This window comes from Lottia gigantea (assembly GCF_000327385.1).
Source record: "Lottia gigantea unplaced genomic scaffold LOTGIsca_60, whole genome shotgun sequence".
NCBI classification, from domain to species: domain Eukaryota; kingdom Metazoa; phylum Mollusca; class Gastropoda; family Lottiidae; genus Lottia; species Lottia gigantea.
In genome coordinates, this window is record NW_008710050.1 from 512510 (window position 1) to 534893 (window position 22384).

At 34.0% G+C, this 22384-nt stretch overlaps 1 protein-coding gene across 1 annotated transcript in view; it reads left to right on the plus strand.

The window, feature by feature from the left end:
• The window catches only part of LOTGIDRAFT_128007 (hypothetical protein), a gene marked incomplete at both ends in the record, with an annotated part of 33184 nt that overhangs the window by 5798 nt on the left and 5002 nt on the right, over positions 1–22384 (plus strand). The window contains 6 exons of the mRNA XM_009064088.1: positions 336–423; positions 5909–5995; positions 8888–9024; positions 9514–9663; positions 12590–12719; positions 19974–20084. Of these exons, the coding sequence (XP_009062336.1) occupies positions 336–423; positions 5909–5995; positions 8888–9024; positions 9514–9663; positions 12590–12719; positions 19974–20084 (703 nt within the window). The remainder of the gene's footprint in view (positions 1–335; positions 424–5908; positions 5996–8887; positions 9025–9513; positions 9664–12589; positions 12720–19973; positions 20085–22384) is intronic.

A 22384-nucleotide genomic window follows, 5' to 3' on the forward strand; every position in this document is an offset into this window, starting at 1 on the left:
TCCGTTCAAACCAATGTTAAAAAACATTGTTTCTAGGGTACATGTATGTTTTATATCGTCAAATAGAATTTATAACATAAAGACCTTCGCGACTGACCTAATGACATAAAACACTTATTTGTTTGTAGAATTGAAGTAACTACAGATGTCTGATTAAAAATTGCAATGGTGCATATTGATTGATCAGTCCCCAATACACATACAAAATTCAGAAATCCTCTTTACAATTCAAGTCCCAAAATCCAATATTACTTCCAATATAGCACTCTCAGTCTGGATGGTTGAAAATAGAATATATTCGTCGATTTCACTGTTTCACAATGTTGTTTTTCCAGGGTGTAACGTATCCTGCTACTCATGGTATCTGGAGACACTGGGCCCCGCCTTTAGAAAGATCCAAACTAGCTACCATATCATTCTGTGGTAAGTAATTTACATATTTTAATATCGCTATGTCTATTTACCACAATTAGACATAATACATAAAATTTCAGATATTTGAGACACATTCTGTGGTTGAGACGTTTAAAGGGATAGATGCGACATTTTATTTTTTTTTGGGGGGGGGGGGGAGGTATTATATGTAAATAATTATAATTATGGATACACATGGATTTGAAGGCTGAAATTTCGACGGTGAATTGTGAACACTATTACTGATTAGTTCAGCTAAAAAAAATCCAGTTTCTGAGACAATGAAGCATGATTGGTCGACAGAAATGGCGCATCTGTCCCTTAAATTTAGCTTACTGACTTTGAACAGCAATTTAATAATTCTTGTTTGTGGTAAATTAAATGATTTCTTATGAGAAATATTCATCATTACAACGTTTTACATTGACCGAAATATTAATATATCAGGCCCAGATTCTCAATTTTTGTAAGTGTGCGATTTCTCGATCATAATTCATCTCATGTGTGTGTAAAAATAGGACTTTGAGGTCTAGGAAGTTTCACAGTTTTTCAAAGTTTTTCTCGACAATAGTGTTGAAAGATGAATTTTAAACAGACGTTATCTTGTTGTTTTAAAAATAAAAACTAGAATAAATGCAACGCACGAGTAAAGAATGGAGTCGAGGGAATTCTTAAAATGACAGTTTTTCCGTAAATGTAAATTTGTCAAAACAAGAAAAATTTTAGTTAAAGAAATATTAACTTGATTGTCAAAACATTTCTTTTTGATTTTGAAATTTTTTCTGATTTAAATGTCCAATGGTTCGAGACGAACATTGACAAAATAATCCAGGTCATTTCTTTATAAGACAATCAATCACTTGATAACGTTACCTGTATGTGTAATGAAACGTTGTGTTCAATAATAAATAGAAGTCTATATCCATAAAAACTGTTGTTTCTTAATGTGCTGTGATACTTCTAATTGTCTTACAAGGATTAAGACAGAGGTTGATTACACGTATATATACATATAGCAACCATTAGATATTAAATTCGTAGTCTAATCCCCAAAATTACTATAAAATGATTTATTTTACTGTGGACCATCTCCTTGGAAACAGAATGACACTATGTAACAGAATTTGTCAAATGGTCACTGCTTTCAGAGAGGCTTTATAATTAATACCTTGTATAACTCCAAAAACCTTGATACCATTAAAGGGACAGATGCGCCATATTTTGACCAATCAAAGCTAAGCCAAACAGTTATAGTGTTCACAGCTCACCATCGAAATTTGAGCCTTCAAATCCATGTGTATCGAGAATTATCTACAATATAATGTTAAAAACACGAGTCGTCTTTTCTTCAGACACTGCCATATATAGAAAAGACATCTATAGAAAAAGAAATTCCTAGTTCAAATTTCTAGTTCTTCTGAAGACCTTTAATTAAATAAAAGAACACAATTTAAAGGTATAAAACTCCTGGGTTTTATAGTGCACAACGTTTCAACAATTTACATTGTACATCATTTACAAAGGACGAACTTGCTGAGTTGACTATAGGTCTCTCTCGATACTAAAATATTTTATAAGCTAACTGAATTAATTATATCCCTACTCAATCTTCTCCTATATAGTATCATTTTAACTCTAGCTAAATTAGGTCTCACTTAACACAAAAGAAATTTTATCAATATTTTTAAAACAAAATCGATAGCCTTTAGGTCTGGACGATCTAAAAATATTTTGAGTTATAATTCAGTTTAGATTCATTACACCCACCTTATTTGTCTTCTCTTCTCGGAGATGTGGGTCTGGAGGTTCTCTATCATTCTGTCTATTTATCTATATGTTTACAATATTATTCCTTGTAGTAAATGATATATATAAAAGGAATTAAACTGTCAGGTGCGCCATTTTGAAAGTTTGATTTTAGTCTTGAATATATGTATTTAATAATTTTTCAGAAGTAGGCCTACTAGAAATGTACGAAAACAGCATAACTCCTTCAAAAATACTTTAAGCTAAGAATTTTACTAACTTTTTCAATATATGTTTTTTCTATATATCACAGTGTAGCTTTAATTGACGAGTCGTCTTTTTAACATTCAAACGCGGATAATTCTAGACACATATGGATTTGAAGGCTTAAATTTCGACGGTGATCTGTGAACTCTATTACTGATTGACATAGTAATAAAATTCCCGTTCCTGAGACTGAAGATCTCAAAAAATGGCGCATCTGTGCCTTTAAGGTTTTAATCTATTGCTCACTTTAAGTAAGTGGGTATCTGTTGTGCGGAATTTGTATATTTCACGTGAGAGTAAGATTCGTAAAAAAAATATTTCAATTATTGACACAGTATACTTTCAGCTGTCATTTTTATTCTAAATGTCACAATTGAAATATTTTTTAAATTGAAACAAAACATCAGATATCACCTAGATTTGTTTTCATGCAAATTTATTGAAAAAGAGTTTTGTACTGGAGGCGAATCCTTTTTTTAACATTCGTGTTTCTTTTATACAAATATGCAGAGAAACTAAGTTCTAATTTCACGATCTTTAAAGGAATATGACCGTCTAAATAATATATTATGTTAGCTGATAGAGCTCAATAAATTCAATATATCCGCAATATTTATCATAGAAACATTCGACGTCAGGTTTTCCAGCAATTTACCAATCAAAATGCTTTTTAACAAATGGAAAAAAATTAGTCAGTTATATTTAATGTCTTCTTATAAGTGACTCGTTATTAACAATCGCTTTCACCTTTTGAAAATACGGTGGCTCACATACGACATATTTCACTTTCAATTTGTAAAAAAATTAAATTTCACCTAGGTGATTATAATATCCAGATGATAATTCAGCGAATCTTGTAAAGTTTTTAATTCAAAATCCTTGAATTATCTCCTTGGTGAATATTATTGTCACCAAGATGAAAATGAAAGTTTTTAATTCAAAATGAAAAAATGTATGTGAGCGACCGTACAAAGAGGATTACTCCTTGACAAAAACTGAACATCAAAAAATTCTGATCACATCAATAACAGGAAAACTAAGTGACCTCCCTGACAGATTTCTTGCTCTAGGGAGGTTTTTTCTCCATGTTTTAATTTCAAGGGTAAACAATTCGCCAAACCAAGTTGCTTTAAACCGGAAATCAACTTCGCCTCACTGAATGTTTTTAAACAAGTTAAGAATAGTTCAAGTCGAGTGACAAAAATTCGATTCTCTTTGAACAAGTTAGGTTCCTAGAAGTAAACGAAAGAATGACATGTTGCGTACAAAAAATGGATTTCTGTATAAAAAGTAAACGAAAGATTTAAGCGACAAGTCGTAGAAACACGAGGATTAAAACCGATGGTGTTTTTTCTTCGAGAACTTGTAATGAAAAGAACGGAAATTGCTCAAACAGTTCAGAAATATTTTTTTATTACCGCCATTTTTTATTTCTCGTGCAGCAAGTCTGTTCACCTCGTGTTTTAGAGTGGCCAGAAATAAAACTGTGAATTATTCATTCTTACTTCAGCCTGGATGTTATTTTAGGAGTGTCCTGGTCGAGGTCGTTATATTTATCACGACAGAGCAATAGGTTCATATTTACAGTACATCCAGCTATACGTTATAGTCACGTAAATTCTGTCAATCAAAAATTTCATCAAAAGAATGTAGTCGACAACTCCAAAGAGGTGGTACCATCAGGTGTTTTAAGAAGATTTGAATGACATTTAGAAGTTTAATAACAAAATACATGACGTTTCAACACAATTTACACGTGTCCTCATCAGATGGGACAAGGGGTTATATAGGAACAGTGAGGGGGGGGGGATGAAGTAGAAAGGCAGGTATTAACAGAACAGCAACAAGAACATCAGCAGGTGTTTCGAAAAAGTAAGCATGATCTGCTTCGCTGGTGAGATCCTCCACTACTAATGTTCTGGAATATAACAACAATTTCAATGATCCAGAATATTATGTCGCAATGTGTTAGTTCGAAGGCGTACCAGTTAATCTTTTTATCGACTATATTATCTTGAATTGGCCTAGGATGACCATTTTTCAACTTTTTCAATTCATCCCCCTATTTTACTGTTCATTATCTCATTGTTTTTTTCCTTTGTTTAAATATTCTGGGGTTGCGAAATCGTCTTTTATATTTCAACATCTTTTGAAAACGACATTTAAAAAAAACTGAGAGGGCGAACAAACTACAATAAATATTTTTCATACGTGGAAACAAATATGAACAGTGGCGGCACCAGTAGGGTTATATCCCCTACTCCTCCCCCTACCTTTTCTAGAAAAATGGTTTTTGACAAATTTACATGTTTGCCCCAAAATATGTGTCAGATCGCATCAAATCAATTACATTTTGCAAAATTTAGGAGAGCCCTCTCAGACGCTCCATGAGAGGCCTGAGACTATGACGCCTCATAGAGTTACTATATTTTGAATCTAGCCTTGACTATTGTCCCCCATTGAGTCGGTCTGCCCTCTATCTGTACCCTTTGTGTCGGGAGGCTGGCGTGGTCGCTGGCTGAATATGAATGACAGGTTTTTACTAGAAAGAGAGGGAAACCAAACTCTTAATGTCACCATTTCCGCAGTCCAAGTTTACTTCCGGTAAAATGTCGATATTAATATTTTACAAACCAGGTTTCATTCATGATTTAGATAAATAGGTCACCATTAGTGTGACCTAATTTTAATATTTTAACCATTCTACAAAATCTTTTATCTTTTTCCTATTGCGCTTTGTAACCTGTATTTTCTTTTTTACAAAGTGATATTAGTGTCTGAAAGCTAATGATGTTCTTGTAAACGAAGACTTCTTACATGTTTGTCGGAAAGTTAAAAGCGGATATGATTATTATGATATTTTTCATATATTCTAAACTTGATAAATGAATATATAGATAGATGAATATATAGATAGATGAATATATAGATAGATGAATATATAGATAAATGAATAAATAGATAAATGAATATATAGATAAATGAATATATAAATAGATGAATATATAGATAGATGAATATATAGATAGATAGATGAATATATAGATAGATGAATATATAGATAGATGAATATTATTTTGTTCGCTCTGTCTTACTCATTATCCCACAATATCAACCTATACCCCATTTTACCTAAACATACATCATTCTATTCTATACAATTAACTTCTACGCCGTTCTAATCGTTCTTATGCTGTTCAGATCTCCGTAATAAGATAGGAAAAGACGATGTACGTTGTCCGGTGTGGTTTACGGTGTGGATTATAGATATAGTACAAAATAGAAGAAACGAATCGTGTCCCTACCCGTAAGTCGTGTATTCACTTCTTCCGTTGTTCGTTGTGAACTACTTGGACCAACTTGACGCCTTTCTACCCTATTTTACTCAATTCTACACCCTTTTCAACTTCCTTTACTCCGTCTAACATGTTTATAATGCCTCTCTGATAATACTGTTGACATCTCTGTTATATAATTACAGGGTCGTATGCTGGAGCTGTATTGGGGATGCCTGTATCAGGAGTACTGACTCAGTATCTAGGGTGGCAGTCAGGATTCTACTTCTTTGGTAAGTCTTTAAGTTGCCGAAACTTACTTTACTTCGTACTTAGACCTTGACTACAATAGCCACCTTTCTTTCATCATAGAATACATAGAATTGATTGGATTGGATACAGACAATCATAGCCCTAGACAGTCAGACTAAAATACTTTCTTATAAACAGTATATAAACTTTCTGTCGAAGACTATGATTGGCTAGTGTACAATCCAATCATATCACTGCATTGATAAACTTCCATGATCCAAGAAAGGTGGTTATTGTAGTCAAGGTATAAGACGAAGTTCGTAGTAACTTGACATCGTGAAGATGTACTGAATCTGGTAACGACCTCATTTGTTTAAAATCGGAGTCAGTTGAATTTTCAATGAACTTATTTTGTTTTCTAAGAATGATAAATAAAATGTTAACAATACCATAAAAAAACTTCTCGCCTTTGTTGAAAGACAATATAGGCCAAAGTTCTAAAAGTGATCTATAAAATCAAATTTGTCAAAGAATCTTCTCCTGTCTTTTAAATTGAATTAAAATTTGAACTGATTTCAGTCTGCGGGTATAAATCTCCACTTAAACTAATAAAGGTTGAAAAAACAGTATTTTCTATGGTCGGAGATCTGGTTAATGAAATTATAGAGCGAGGTATAACGATGATAAATGAGAATGGGAGGTGACAGAAATCTTCAAACAACCATTTAACATCAATATCACCGCATTCTTTTACACTTTATTCTCTGGTAAATTACAAACTGATAGTTGGTAATTCTCTCTGAAGGCTAAAGCTGCTTTACAGCTATTCTATTGATGACATGATTTAACCGTATTCTAAATTTTCACCGCGTTCTTATGATATGTTTTGATGTAACTGTCTTCTTTCTGAAATTTCAATTCATGCTTTAGAGCTATTCCCTTCCTGTTGTTCTGCTGATAAAGCAATCTAAATTTTCACCGCGTTCTTATGATATGTTTTGATGTAACTGTCTTCTTTCTGAAATTTCAATCCATGCTTTAGAGCTATTCCCTTCCTGTTGTTCTGCTGATAAAGCAATCTAAATTTTCACCGCGTTCTTATGATATGTTTTGATGTTACTGTTTTCTGTCTGAAATTTCAAATTATGATGTATTTAATTTGAGAATTCAAAAGGTGCTTTAGAGCCGTTATCTTCTCTAATTTTTTGTGATGTCGAGTCATTCTCCAATCGTTCTGGTGCCACTACGAGGCAAATTTATATTTATAGTAATAATTCTCTCTGAAGGTTCAAGCTGGTGATAAAGAGCTACAGTTAACTTAATATTTACACGATTCTTGACCTTCTTCAACATTTTACTCTTCGTACAGCATATTTTGCTGATAGTGTGGAATTCAAGAACGCTAAAACTGCAAAAACATTAACGGGTCTAAAAAAAAAAAAAAAAAAAAAAAAAAAATTGTTTATATAAAAAAAAATTGTCTCGAAAGGAATCTTTCGCTTCGTTTTATTAACAATACACTCAGTAAAGTAAGAAAATTGTACGAAACCACTTGAAGCTGTTACATTGTGCTATTGAAGCTGATTATTGCCGTAATTCAATGGACATACTTTTAGCGACCATACAACAGCGATATAATGTGGAAAGTTTGTTAAGTTGAAGAGAGTTTTAAGTTAATGTATCGTAAAAAGTTTTTAGAAAAATCATGGTTTGTTATTCATTACGGGAACAAAAGGGTTAAAGTGTGTTGTGTCCATTTTTAAAAAAGAAATATTCCAAGATATGATAATAATTTTTGTTAAATGTTCTCGAACCCTTAAAGATAAAGGAAAACGATATAAAATATGATTTGTTGGTCCCTTTTAGTGTAAAAGGCAGTAAACGGAAATCAAAGAGAAAAGCTGATACAAGTTAATAATATTTTATGGCGAATTGGGGATATTAATTTCACAAATTAAGCTTTATTTTAAAGACTTAATGTTTATTCTCAAAGCTAAAATAAAAGTAGCTAATTCCTTCGAAGATATTAATGCTAAGATACTAATTAATTTCTTCACAGTTACGGTGTAGTTTGGGAGAACCCATATTGGCTATCTGAGATCAAAGACCCGCATTAAAAGGGTTAATAAGTACATGTAATGTGTAAAAACGAAAGAAAAATGTAAAAAAAATTGATTATAAGTTTTTTTTTTTGTTCTTGGTAACGAATTCGTCATTAAAATAAATTCCATTAGCAATTAAAAGGTTAAAAGTAGGTCAAATTGTTTCTGTATTTTCAAATAGATGTGTTATCCTAATTAACAGGCGTATAATAATTAACTAAGAGTATTTTGATTCTCTATTAAAAAAAAGGCATCATAAAAAGTAGATTCCATTAAAAGACTAAAAGTAGGTAAGATTACTGCCATATATTTTCTATAAGAAATTAGGTCGTTGCCATGAAGTCTGAGAAAGGGTAAATGAATGTTTACTACTCCCGTGAGATCTATTATATATAATTATGCTAATGATGAAGACAATTCAGCTCATAAAGCATAAGTCCCATTGTAATGAAAGGTCCTGGTTTTCCTTCATGCTGGAACCTATAGTCTAAGTCTTATAGCCTTTGAAATACACATATCTTTAACAAGCCTGACCTGATATAGGAGACATTTACTAAGATTTAAAATGAGCAAAACATCGTAGATAAATATTCCAAATAAACAATATTAACTATCTGGACTCTCAGAGAGGGATGCCGGGTTGACAAATTCATTTGTAGAGCCATGTTGCCCCTAAGCCCCTGAATCCTAGAATCAATAAACCCTTTACTATTAGTATTATTGTAATTTGTGGACTCTCTGAAAGGAATGCACAATTTACAAAGCCTCTCTGCCTGTAGTTCTTCAGCCCTATAGTTATAATAATAATACTTAATCTCTCTTTTTCAACAGGTGCTCTTGGTTTACTGTGGACTGTTATTTGGTGGTTTTTCTCGTTTGAAAGACCCTCAACTCATCCAACCATCTCGGAAGCTGAAAAAATTTACATCGAAACATCAATTGGTGAAAACACATCAGTTATACTTAAGGTAAGTCCACACTATAAATACATGGATAATGTCGTACCGTGACTATAGGAACATTTACTAATACAAAATTCAACCACATATAGAAATATTAAACACAGTGTATCCGACATCCGAGTAATCCGACATTTTTTTCTGGTCCCGATTAATTTCCTTCTTATGCCAGTTTAAAAACATTTTATGTATTACGAATTATGACACTCAGTGTTTCCGATTTCTTAGCAAGTTTCTTGGGTTTTTACAATATTTGTGAAAAGGGGGAATTTACACCATAGTCATAGCGATCACCACTGAGGAATGGTTGCAAATAAGAAAAACATAGGTTTCGAATGCAACTCTCATGTAACTGAGTTGTGAATTGCGTTCGGTACTACTGGCCACTTTCATTATTCACAACCGGTAATCGTTATGGCGTGAGGGCACATGAAGCCACAATCCCCCGGGTGTCGTTAGAGAGATGAATTCATGAATGAAAATTCTTATTTATTACAGGATGTCAAAACGCCCTGGTTGAAGTTCTTCACCTCTATGCCAGTGTACGCCATCATGGTGGCTAATTTCTGCCGAAGCTGGACATTTTACCTACTGATTATCAGTCAACCAACTTACTTTCTGAAAGTTTTTAGATTCGAGGTCTCCAAGGTAAGTCGATATTTATATCGAATTGTTTATATTATAATCTTAATAAACACATAGATCCAGTGAATGAATAAAAAAATAATTAAAAATGGGAATTATTTTGAATAATGTGTATGTTAAACAGCTATAACGGATGTCACCAGGCAGGGTATACTTACTCTTAGACACCTGATGTCACTTTTCATTATGAAATACTTACTAACTTATAATTGATATACTTCCTCGTGTGAAAAGTTCATTAGTTGCTATCAATGTTTCGTCAATATGTTATTTTGGGTTTTGTTTTACGATTCGGATTGTTAGTACCTGGTTTATTTATTTAAATGAATTATCAAAGGTACAAAACAACAAGAATAAGTTAGATAGGTAGGTCAGATAAACTGTTCCTTACTCAGCGGTCATTGTGATAATGTCTACCTTAAATATATAGTCGTTACAGTATAAATTTAAATTTTGGCTAGTCATAACCTAAGAGATCATTTAGACCTCAGTAAATCTACTACGATAGGGATTGGTTGAACCAAGTCCACGCCCCAACTAAGGGCGCCCTACCCCCCAAAAAAATATATATATAATATTTATACAGACTAAAAATCATTGAATCGTTGAAAAAGCATTAAGTTGACTTGCAGTGGAGAGCTTAAAAAGTTTGGTTTAATTCCAATTAGACTGTTAATTGACTTACAGTGGGGTCTCAGAATGCAGGAGAGCATATTTTAAAATTTCTCCGGGAAGAGGGGCCCAAACACTCTTATATCAACCCAACACAACTCATCTTGTTCAGCCACTTTTTGACTCTCAAATTACGATTTACCACTTTAATTAAACCGCGAGAACAAGTCGACACACTGAATTTCAACAAAACTCATCGAATTTCAAATCATCGTTTAATATCGTCTACAAATGTCATTAACTTGAAATACAGACGATTGCTACAACCACGTGACCCTTTTGACAATAAAGACCATAATGCAAAGAGGTCTCGTCAAATGTCATCAAATCTCGTCATTTATCGTCAAAGAATCCTGTTCATTTCCGTTGAATTGTTTCCAAACATTGAACGTCTGTAATAAATTGGCTCAGCTTCCTCAATTGTTGACAGTCTGTAAACAACGAAATAAATATTTAACAGCCGCCATTTTCTAAACCATCATGTCATCGTTATTACAAAAGACCGGAAGACCGTGTCGAGTACACTCGATTGTCCTGTCATTTCATATACTTTACTATAGACAATTGTTAATAAATATCTAAAAGAAAATGGCGAGTAATTACTTCCGGTGGTATATTTTATTAATGTCAGGGTTATAGCGGAGTGATTTGTTTATAATTTCTTCTTCTATTCACTACTTTAACCTTCCGCCAACGTTTCCGTTCATAAAGAGTTTGATTCAGCAGAAAAAAGTACAAACATGTCAAATTACTAAAATAGACGGACAAGAAGAAAGTTAGTTTTTGCCAAATAATTTATTCCTGAGTTTGGAATAGACAATGGAAATTAATTAACTTCTATCAAATCCCTGTATTGTATTTTATATTTATTATAGTATGTTGAAGCCTAGTTATATAACATAAAACCCAGCGGCGAGAAAAAGAAATAAATAACCATTGTTGTCATGGATAATAACTTAGGCTCAAGAGGATCATTTCGTCACAATTCCATATCTTGAGCCAATTTTGCTATAGTCTGCCCTCAAAAGCGTGTAGAGTTCGATATTCATCATAAGGTCAATAATGCTTACCGACATACCGTCAAATATTTACAATGGTTATTCATGTTCTGCTTTTCTGCACCATGTGGGCTAATGAAGACGGGCAACGCCATGCAGGGTGCAATGAGGGAAATTTTGCCAGGACAGCGGCATAAGCCTGCTCTTTTTCGATTTCCAACTGTCGAGGGATCTTTAACGTGCACAGCCTGTAGCACACGGGGCCTCGGTTTATTGTCCCATCTGAACGACTAGACGCTTTTTTCCATGTCAGCCCCTCTTACCTGCATCACTGACAGGGGGAAACCGGGTTGAAAAATCCGAAGGTATTATCTCGAACCCTGGACCTTCAGGTTAGTGAGCAAGCGTCTAACTCACTGAGACACCACGGCTCCATGACGTGTCTTAAAGGCTGTCTATTAGATAGTACCAACTTTCATTGAGAGCTTACTGAATAGTAGGACGTAAAACTTCATTTCCTTTTACTGTAAGCTCAATCATGTTAAGTTTAGGATAATGATTTGAAATGACCTAGGTAAAAAACTAGAAAGTAGAAAGTAAAAGAGATGTATGAATAATATATGAAGGTGTATAAAGGAATGATAAAGTTTCTAGTTATTAGATTAACCTTCAACAAGGGACCACTATTAATTTGATAGAATTAAACCCTGGGATATTTTATTGATACCTTACACTTTACTTTCTACATTTACTGGTATTTAACCGAAATGTCATGTAAAAAGTTTTCGTTTTGATCTTTTTCCCGGGGGCATAAAACTATAATATATTACAGTTCTATATTGGAGGTCATACGCTTCTGAACTATTTATAGCTGTCCTGGCGATGATATCATATCCGAAACGCTTGTCAGCAGCAGATGATCTGCTCTTATCGATTTTATTATATTTTACGAGTAAATCGTGTTGTGTTAATATAAAATGTATAGATAACCATAAGTTCTAGAGGATGATACTCCGTTAAAGTTACTCTTCCTATCACCTGAAGCTCAACCGGGTTCTGTTTACGAGGATGTCCCAGAGTTGTCCTCTAACACCCCATGACCGTTTTAATTGTAACACGAGTTTTCTTGTTATTATTGTTGAAATACCCTCTTGATAAGCGACACTTCAATATCCCACGGTATTTGAGGTACTATTCGGCCTTATCTGTTTTCATTGTTTTAGTGTACAATTTTTAATATTTAATTTGTCTCTTTTCAGAGCGGTACATTGTCAGCTTTGCCCCATCTGGTTATGGCTATAATTGTACCTATTGGTGGACAAATAGCAGATTTCTTACGGATGAGAATATTAACTACGACTGTCGTTAGAAAAATCTTTAACTGTGGAGGTAAGAACTGGATATTTTTTTCTTTAGTCCCTGTTTACCAGATGCTGAGTGAACCATAACGAAATGCAATGCGATCATTAAGCGACATAAATGGATACAGACCACTTATAAAGTTGCGATTACATGTGTACGCTAGAGCAACTCAATCTCAAGCTCAAACTCAAAAAGTGACTACATGTGTCCATATACGATGCTTCCGAAAAACCGTCAATATACATACAGGAGTGGAAAGTCCCCCACAGTTATAATGCCATAAAGGGGATTCCCCCAGTTTGACACCTTGTCAGCTGTCCGTAGACGCATAAAATAGCTCACGGAACAATACGTTGCGCTTACGGAGGTGTTGAGTTTGAGTTTGAAGACACATGTAATTTAAAATTGGATTTGCTATTGCTAAGGATAAGGCTAGGATTTGGATTTTCTGTGGTTCAATTTTGCATTATAACATCAATGAGTTATTTGTCACGTTATGTCTATGTACTTTTCGTCAAGTATCCAAAGGTGTTTCTATGGAACATTAGCTGAGGCCAAGTAGGCTAAACAGAATAGTCAAGAGGGACTCGCGGGCTTTTCCTGTAAAACATACCCATAAGAGCACTCTACTAAAAAGAAATTGAAATGATCGTCACGTTATATTGCATCACGCTGTCACGCTAGTTTTATCATGTCATTATGTGATAATAACAATATCAAAGTTGTCTAAAAGATAATATTATAATCTGTAGTCTCAGACACAGTATTAATATCATCAATATTAAATCTCATGTCGTGACATTGACTCCAACGTTTCCTTCATTTTCAAACCCTTTTAAACCCAGCTTCCGTTCACCGTCCGTAAAATGTTACTCTTCTATTTGTAAGGCGAGAAAACTCTGTTTTGTCTTAAAGGTGACAAAGGTGTCCGGTGCGGTGTCCGGTGCGGTGTACGGTGCGGGATTTTCGATACAGTAGAAAATGGTTTTAGAGAATCGTGAAGGCACTGACCCCTATCTCATATATTCACTTATTCTATTTTGAACTGTATCAACAATACCTCACCCTACACCGTAACTCGTCTATTTATGGCGTTGTATATTAATTTTTTTTAGGAAACTTTCGTTATTTAAAGAAATTCCCTAAAGATAGTAAAATATAGATCAAGATGCGTAATGACACAATTTCAGACATATTAATAGAATTCAATATCAACGTACAGGGTAACAAAGAATAGTTGGTAGAGATGTAATCAATCACCGAAACATGAGTCCATCTATAAGGGACCTCAACCCCAAGCACAAAAAATATACAAAATTTAAACAATATATAAATGAGTGAAATAGTATTTTCTACAGACTGAAATTTTTTCAATCTTCCATCAACAAGCATTAAATTGACGGGTTTCAAAATGTAGGAGAGCATATGTCGGAAATATTCCCATTTAAATCCGCGACCCCCACTCACCTAATTGAGCCACTGTATCTCACACTGCTGACAAGTGTTTTGAATAAACAATCATCATCAGGAGAGCTTTATCAAAAATAGGGGTTAACGACACGTTCGTTTAAGTTCGGTCGTATTGTATGTGAATTGGCATTTATCAATTACAAATTAGACATTAATCTGACCTCATCAGGCCCGAGAGGCTCTCGAAAAAATGGACTTCGGGCCTGAAATAAATCCGACAACCGACCAATTCCAGAACTGAAAAAATCCCGACAATTGACCAATTCCATTACTGTAACTAAACAACAAGGGTACATCATTGCCCTTCCGGATATATAACTTAATATATTACTACGAACAATCAAGTCTGGCTACGGGCCTGGACCTCATCAAAAAGATACAAGAGACGAACAACGGGAAAACGGATATATAATTGGCAGAGCCCTTTTAATGATAAATAGACGAAGTTAACGAAATATGGATTTTATTATTGGCAGAGCTCTTTTAATGATAAAGAGACAAGGTTAACGAAAAATGGATTTTACAATTGGCAGAGCCCTTTTAATGATAAATAGACAAGGTTAACGAAAAATGGATTTTATTATTGGCAGAGCCCTTTTAATGATAAAGAGACAAGGTTAACGAAAAATGGATTTTACAATTGGCAGAGCCCTTTTAATGATAAATAGACTAGGTTAACGAAAAATGGATTTTATTATTGGCAGAGCCCTTTTAATGATAAAGTGACAAGGTTAACGAAAAATGGATTTTATAATTGGCAGAGCCCTTTTAATGATAAAGAGACAAGGTTAACGAAAAATGGATTTTACAATTGGCAGAGCCCTTTTAATCACATGTATAGAGAGACGAAATGATATATATAACGCCAGTAGAAGAGTTGAAAATGATCTATTTAAAATACAATATCAGCTCCCTAGAGATCAGTAATAATAGGAATATTTCATTTGTTATCTCGGCTCTTTTCCACGATCGATGAAACAGACAGGACCCTTTACAGCCGAACTGAAACTTGAAACTATTATAATTTATATGGTATTATCAATATCTGATATAAAATCAATGTAGTTTTACGTCCTACTTTTTCTTTACCATGTGGGCTAATGAAGATGGGCAACGCCATGCAGGGTGCAATGATGGAAATTTTGCCAGGACAGCGGCATTAGCCTGCTCTTTTTCGATTTCCAACTGTCGAGGGATATTTAACGTGCACAGTCCGCAGCACACGGTGTCTCGGTTTATTGAGAGGTTTGAACAGTTCGGTTGACACAGATATTTGTCCAAAATATGCCACAATGGGCATGTCTCTTCTAATCAGAGCCACAAACCACTCTTAACACTTCTTTCATAAATTTATACATTTTCTCCTCATATTTTCGTATTTTTGGCATTTCAGCCAAATTATTATTTCGATTGTATGCCGTACTAACGTTTGTTTTGGATGATAAAGGTGAATAGGTCACTGACCGCGATCAGAACTCAAGACCAACATTTGTTCGACTTAACCAAGTCATTGTCGTCATGTTAAGATTATAACGCCCTAACCGACTGTGCATGTCCGATACAATCTGCACAATCTGATGCCAGAATGAATGCTTCCGATTTCCGATAAATTGCCCAGAACCTCTTCACAACTCCTTCCACTCGAAGCCACATCTACAGCATTGTGTCATCGGTTTTGTCCTAACTGTCAAAGATCTTGAGATATTTTGTTATATAAAGTTATTATGATGATAATAATCAGAGTCTATATCAGTTTGACAATGCCGGCTTTATTAAGTGGCTTCAGAATCAATTATGATCTCAGTCTCAGTCTAAACTACGAGGGTGCTGGAGAGAACATAAATATTGTGTCAATCCTATCTCGTCTCGACATCTAAAATACTTATACTAGAGAGAAAGGAGATAAGTTTAATAAGTCTATTATCGTTATCTATCTCAAGACATGATAGCTGAAGTACTGATGTTAGTAAAATTTACACTTTATTCAAATGTCCGGTAGATTCTTGATTCAATGCTATGTTTTTCTGTGTCATGTTTCAGACACTGGCTTTGTTTCCGCTCATTGACACTTATAGCTTCCACGAAGACTTTAACTTTTATAAAGACACATGGAAAAACAATCACTGGTTAAAGTTATAGGCAACGTTTCTACATGTTTCTCTCGTCGTCCTTGTGATCATGACTTATAGCTTTTGTTTGCGCCAATCCGAATTCCTCTCTGAAACCTGTGGTTCTAGTAATTAAAACAAGAAACTAACACCTATCATTATAAAGATTGCAACTAGAATTTAATAATGTTGTAACTGTTGGATTTGAGAGTATCGTAATCGAAGTTTCACCAACAATGATTTTGTAGCTTTAGCACTATTCGCTCCGTTTTAATTTTTGCGTATCTCGGTTGACGTTAAAAACTCTAATGACTTTGAATAAGACATCTTTTATAAATATTCCAGCTGTAGGGTCAGGGTATGGTCAATAAATGACCACCTGTAAGATAGGATTCTTGTGGACTAAGTTGTTATTCTTGTCTTTATTTGAAAGTGTAAGCATGCGGAGAGTGGTGTCGTGTCCTCGTGGCTAAAGTAGCATCACGTCTTGATTTCCAGCAACGCTTCTGATGTGTATTGAATTGATAAGAATGTAAATGTGACATTTAATTCGAGACTATACCAGTAGATTTGATTAACCAGCAGTAAATTGAATGGTATTTTATTTGATTAGTTTATCAGGTACCAGACGCTGGGTAATGTTTCTGTTGGCCTGAAAGGAAGTCTGGTAGCGATCATATCTCGGTTCCTTTTTTACCGGTATGTCTAGTATCCCATTGTCATTCAAATTCATTTGATTAGTTTTGTACAAAAAGTTTTCTAATATGAAACTTTGTATCTCTATCAATGTATTGCCAAACTGTTATTTTGTATTTTGGATTTTGCTTTTTACGGTTCGGATCGTTAACATAGTCTAATGCTTAGGTGAAAACGTTTATATCGATGGCATCCCTTTTTAATTGACCAGCGTGATATCTGACAAATTTTAAAAACTTGTGTACCTTAGCTTTTTAATAATGAGTATTGCATCCCAATTAATAGCTACTCGGAATCCTAAATTCGTAGTTATAAAATTTTGGGATTACGGCACCCAGATCAGCTGTTGTCTGATTTGAAATGTTATCGTTTAGCTGAAAGTTGAATTCTTTCTTTTCCGCTGTGAATGTGCCTGTATAATTATAATATAACTATCTCACAGTAAGATCTACTTACAATGATACTAAAACAATTTGTCTGTGTATAATTTATACGATGCCACCAGCAAGGTTATTAATTGTTTCAAATTATATGATGTCAGTAGAGTGTTTGATGTGATGTAACATAACGTCCCGTACTCTAGATAAAGTATTATAATTCAATTCAAATTATATGATGTCAGTAGAGTTTTTGATGTGATGTAACATAACGTCCCGTACTCTAGATAAAGTATTATAATTCAATTCAAATTATATGATGTTAGTAGAGTTTTTGATGTGATGTAACATAACGTCCCGTACTCTAGTTATAGTATTATAATTCAATTTATATTATATGATGTTAGTAGAGTTTTTGATTATCAATTTATATCACCAGTCTCCTAGTCGTAGTTTGTTTTCTATGGATGTCTGGGCAATGCTGCAAAGATTCACACATTCTAACTTCAAAAAATTGCAGAGAAAAATATATTAATTAGTTATTTAAATGTTTGAAAGTTACAAATCGCGAAACATTACGTACTTCAATCCGAATGCGTCCAACTTTAATATGACTTACTATTTACAGGTAGACTAAAGTAAAGTAATTAATTTACATATCAATGTCCCTAGTTTTACTTTGACCTTTACACAAAATAATCTTTGTCTAGGTCAAATGACGTCATTATCTTTCAATCTGAGATCAAAGTATGAAATGGAGACTTTCTGATCAACTTGTGAAGATTTCCGCCAGTTTCTTAGACTGTATTTTCTATAGGAGTTTCGTGTCTTTGTTTATCACGTATCGTGAAGAAGGAGAATCAAGAAATGAGAATGTTTTCGTGAGAGATTCAATGAATTCTTCGTTTTTCATTTATCTCAGGATTCCTTTAATTTAATTGAGTTGGATTTTATACTAGCTATTGGCAAGAGATCGGAATTTATGACTAGGTTCCCAAATCGCCAGGCTTACACGATTTTCGTTTCGCTTTAGGTTGCTATTTCGTGATTTTCGTAGAGCCGTCTTATTGACCAGTTCTTAAATCGGTGTGGAGCTAATTAAAATTGCACGAGGCACAGTCTGATCGTCCTGGGGTGTTATTCTTCCAATCTCCAACATCTTCTAAGCCTAATAATGAAGTTGGTACTGTCGTCTGTGGCTATATTCGGCCTCGAATGACTATTAAAATAAGCTGAATAATGAATGTTGTATTGCGTGCCAAGGGTTTATTGTAATCTCCTATCTTTAATCAATTATAACTAAGATTTCTGCTCTGTTATTTCTTCCTCTTGACAAAAAACCGCCATATTTACTTCCCCGATTATCTCCCAGCACATTTATTAAGATTAATGTTTGCTGTGGAATGACTTTTTTCAAAAAATTAATGACAAAAATGATGAACAGTGAAGGGATTGCTTCGAATATTTTCTATTTTTCTCTTAGATTAATTGTAAATTTGTGTTCTCTTTGTTTTTTTTTTATAATGGTGTCTCCTCCCCTTAATAAAAACTGTCTGCATAATAGTGCTGAGGATTCTTAGAGATCGTTTAAAATATTTTCTGTCATTACCGCCAGTGCAATCTCTTGGGTCAAACCTTTCTAGCGAGCGATATGAAACATTGATTGCATAAAGATGAAAATGACCCAAGTTTTGGATTGGAACATTACCGTATCGTGTTCATTGTCGTCCACCTTTATTAAGATATGAAACACCGATATACTCAAAAGGAACTACATTTTGGGATTGCTTTTTTTTATTTTATGCCAATACTTGCAATCTGTTGTTCCACATTTATTTATACTATTTCCTGTAATTCTTTTAAGTCCTTTATGGAAAAAATTGGACATGAATTTATTATTCTTTGCACTTTTTTTTTCGTTTATATTTATGTGTTTCGCCCAGTCCTTTATAGGAATTACAGCTGTGTCAATCTACAGGCTGAAGATTTCCTTTATTTCTAAAACTGTGCATTTTTCTGTAATTTACAAAAAAGCCATTCTATTTCCGTTGTTTGTGGTAGGAATGTTTTAATATTGTTCTCATCAAGTGATTATTAATAATAAAGGATTGAATGCAGGTTGAGATGAAACAATGGCGTCCTGGGTGAAAAGAACAATAGCAAGATGATTGTTTGTTATTTTCTATTTCATCAACAATTTATAATTGATATAAAGGAATTACTGGTGATGAACCTCCGCACGTTATTGAAGTTCTATAGAATTCATTAGAGACTACAGTTTTCATCTGATTTTAATGAAATATGGTCTGATCATTTATATTGATGAGATCTTGGTCTAGTTCGAATTAGATCGATGAGCGGTTTTTGAGTTATTGCCCTTGACTTATCAAATATCTTTGAAAATTTAAGACATGAGATCAGTGTGAATTGATGATTATTCCGTCAAAAATACCGTCGGCAAGTGAAGTAAACTGCAGTAAGAAAAAAGAAACGAAAATTGAGAGAATTTACAAAAATTTGATCAACATGTCCATCATTTCAAATTAATTAACTTTAAAAAAATTGTTAGTTTTATTATTCTATTAATAATCTATCTATGTATAGTATAATATAATCTTGTATATTTGCAGGTTTCGGAATGGAAGCTGTGTTTTTATTGGGTGTTGCCTTCGCACGTGATACGGCCACCTCAATCGCCTGTTTAACTCTAGCTGTTGGTTTCAGTGGATTTGCTATTTCCGGTAAGTCTCTTAATGATCATTAGATCGAGTTTAAAAACTTGTTGAAGTTTTATATATAACATGATGGTGTTCGGGAAGATAAGCATAACCTGTAGTAGGACTGGATGTCATTGTCACAGGGTCCACCTTGAATATTGTAACATATTACAACAACTATGCAAATTTTTGTGATTTCTTCACAAAGTGCACGATTCCTAGACCCCACAACTAAATAAGAACTTTATAAGGCAATGATAAAATGAGATAATCCCTTTAACTACATAATAACTATATACAGAGTGATAATAAATCACAATCAAAACACTGAAACTCAAGACCTTAGAGCTGATAACTTCATTGCTAAAGGTACCTTCACACCATAGTGATTACCAGTTGCTTATGGTTGCGAATGATGAAAGTGACCATGACTTCCAACTCAATTGCATGAAAGTTGCGTTTGAAACCTATGACTGCTATTCTTTGCAACCATAAGCTATCGCTAATCGCTATGGTGTAAAGGTACCTTAAGGACATATTGTCAAACCGCAGAGTCATCAGTCAATCTATACAGGATAGAGGTACCTCTAGCTATATCTCTGTTCTTTGACTTCAGATTATATTTCCACCAGGTATACTGTCTGTATATTTTACACTGCCAGAAATACAATAATGTACAATGAATGGCTAATCCGCCCTTTAAATAGTAATGTAGTTTGTCATAGAATAAAACAGCGCACCCGGGTTATTCTGTCTTCTATTTGCTTGTTTTTGTCGAATTACAGCAAAGTTCACTAGCACGCTAGAAATCAATAAAAAAAATGCAGTAAAATTCGGTGAAGCTCAACGCATTTTGAAATTTCACTTTTAAGAAACAAATGACTTAATATTTAAGTACATTAGTTTTTAATCCACCCAATTTCCGCCATGTTTAAAGTAGATTTTCAAACGAAAACACATTTCAAACGATTAATGTGTATTATTGCTCTTCAAAAGGAAATATTGCTTTCTAGTTTTCTGTACCGGATGAAACTCCGCAGAACAAAAGAATCCCTAAGTCTTTAAGCAAACAAATGGCGGAATGTAATTATGGATTTTTAACTTGAGGAGAAATGAAGAGAGATTTTCATTTGGTTCAGGATAAAGTTTGTTTAAAACGGAAATGATAGTTTAAAACCGGTGTATAACACCCACTGTATTGAAGGTCGTTGTAAATGGTTAAAGGGACCCCCTACTTTGAATTTCAAAGCAAAATTAAATTTCAGTAAACCTGACAGCGATCGACTTTATAACTCCCAACTTGCAACATTCTGTTTCTGTAATTTCAATAATAAGCTGACCAGAGTAGAAAATCACAACGATATATACTCACTTTCATGGTTTATACAATAAAGGTGGAATATTTTGGTCATATTTTGTTGATATTACAGAAACCACAATTTTAAATGGAGAGGTCAGACACAAAATAGGTCCTTTTAAAAGTTGGGGGACGGGGTTCGTGGCGTGTGTGTGTGTGGGGGGGGGGGGGGTGTCTAGGTATTAAATGGTAATAAATAGTGAAACGAGGACCAAGCTAAAATTGTGAACAAAAAGGACAAGAAAACCTCTATTAAACCCCTTTAAAGGTATCTTTACTGACACAATGAATGGACCGGGAAGTCGATACCAATGAATTACATGACGTATAAAATCAATATGGCGACTTTAAGTTAGTTGACTCTAAGTGACGGTAATCGATAAAAAATTGATATATACTGATGCATTGTGGGAGATATACTGATGCATTGTTGGAGATTTGCTAACTTGAGAACAATGGTCACGACATTACATTGAAGATAGATTGGCCCTCATTGTTAATTTGAGCGCCGATAAAAATATAGAAGAAGCCAAGATAATATCCGCTTGCAAGGTATATTAATGTTGTAATGAAAAAACAAATAGTCAATTAATTGTAAATTTAAAAACATGAAAATCTGGGTTAAATTATAAAATTGATGCAGGCTTCAGGGACTGAATTGAAAAGCGTCTAAGTCTTCGGATGGACAATAAACCGAATCCCCGTAGACTTCAGTATATTCCCAAAATGTCCCTCCTCGCGCACTGCATGGCGTTATCCGTCTTTATTATGTGCATAACAGTAGGACGTAAACTCCATTTACACATGTTTATTTCTTTCGATATCAAATCACCGATTGATATTTATGGGCATTTCTTCCCCTCGACGCTTGTTCCTTCTTTTAGGGAATCCAACTTGATTGAATTGAATCGTATCCAACCGCTTAAAGATCTTTATCATGCATACAGTCTTTGGTATACGCTTAGGC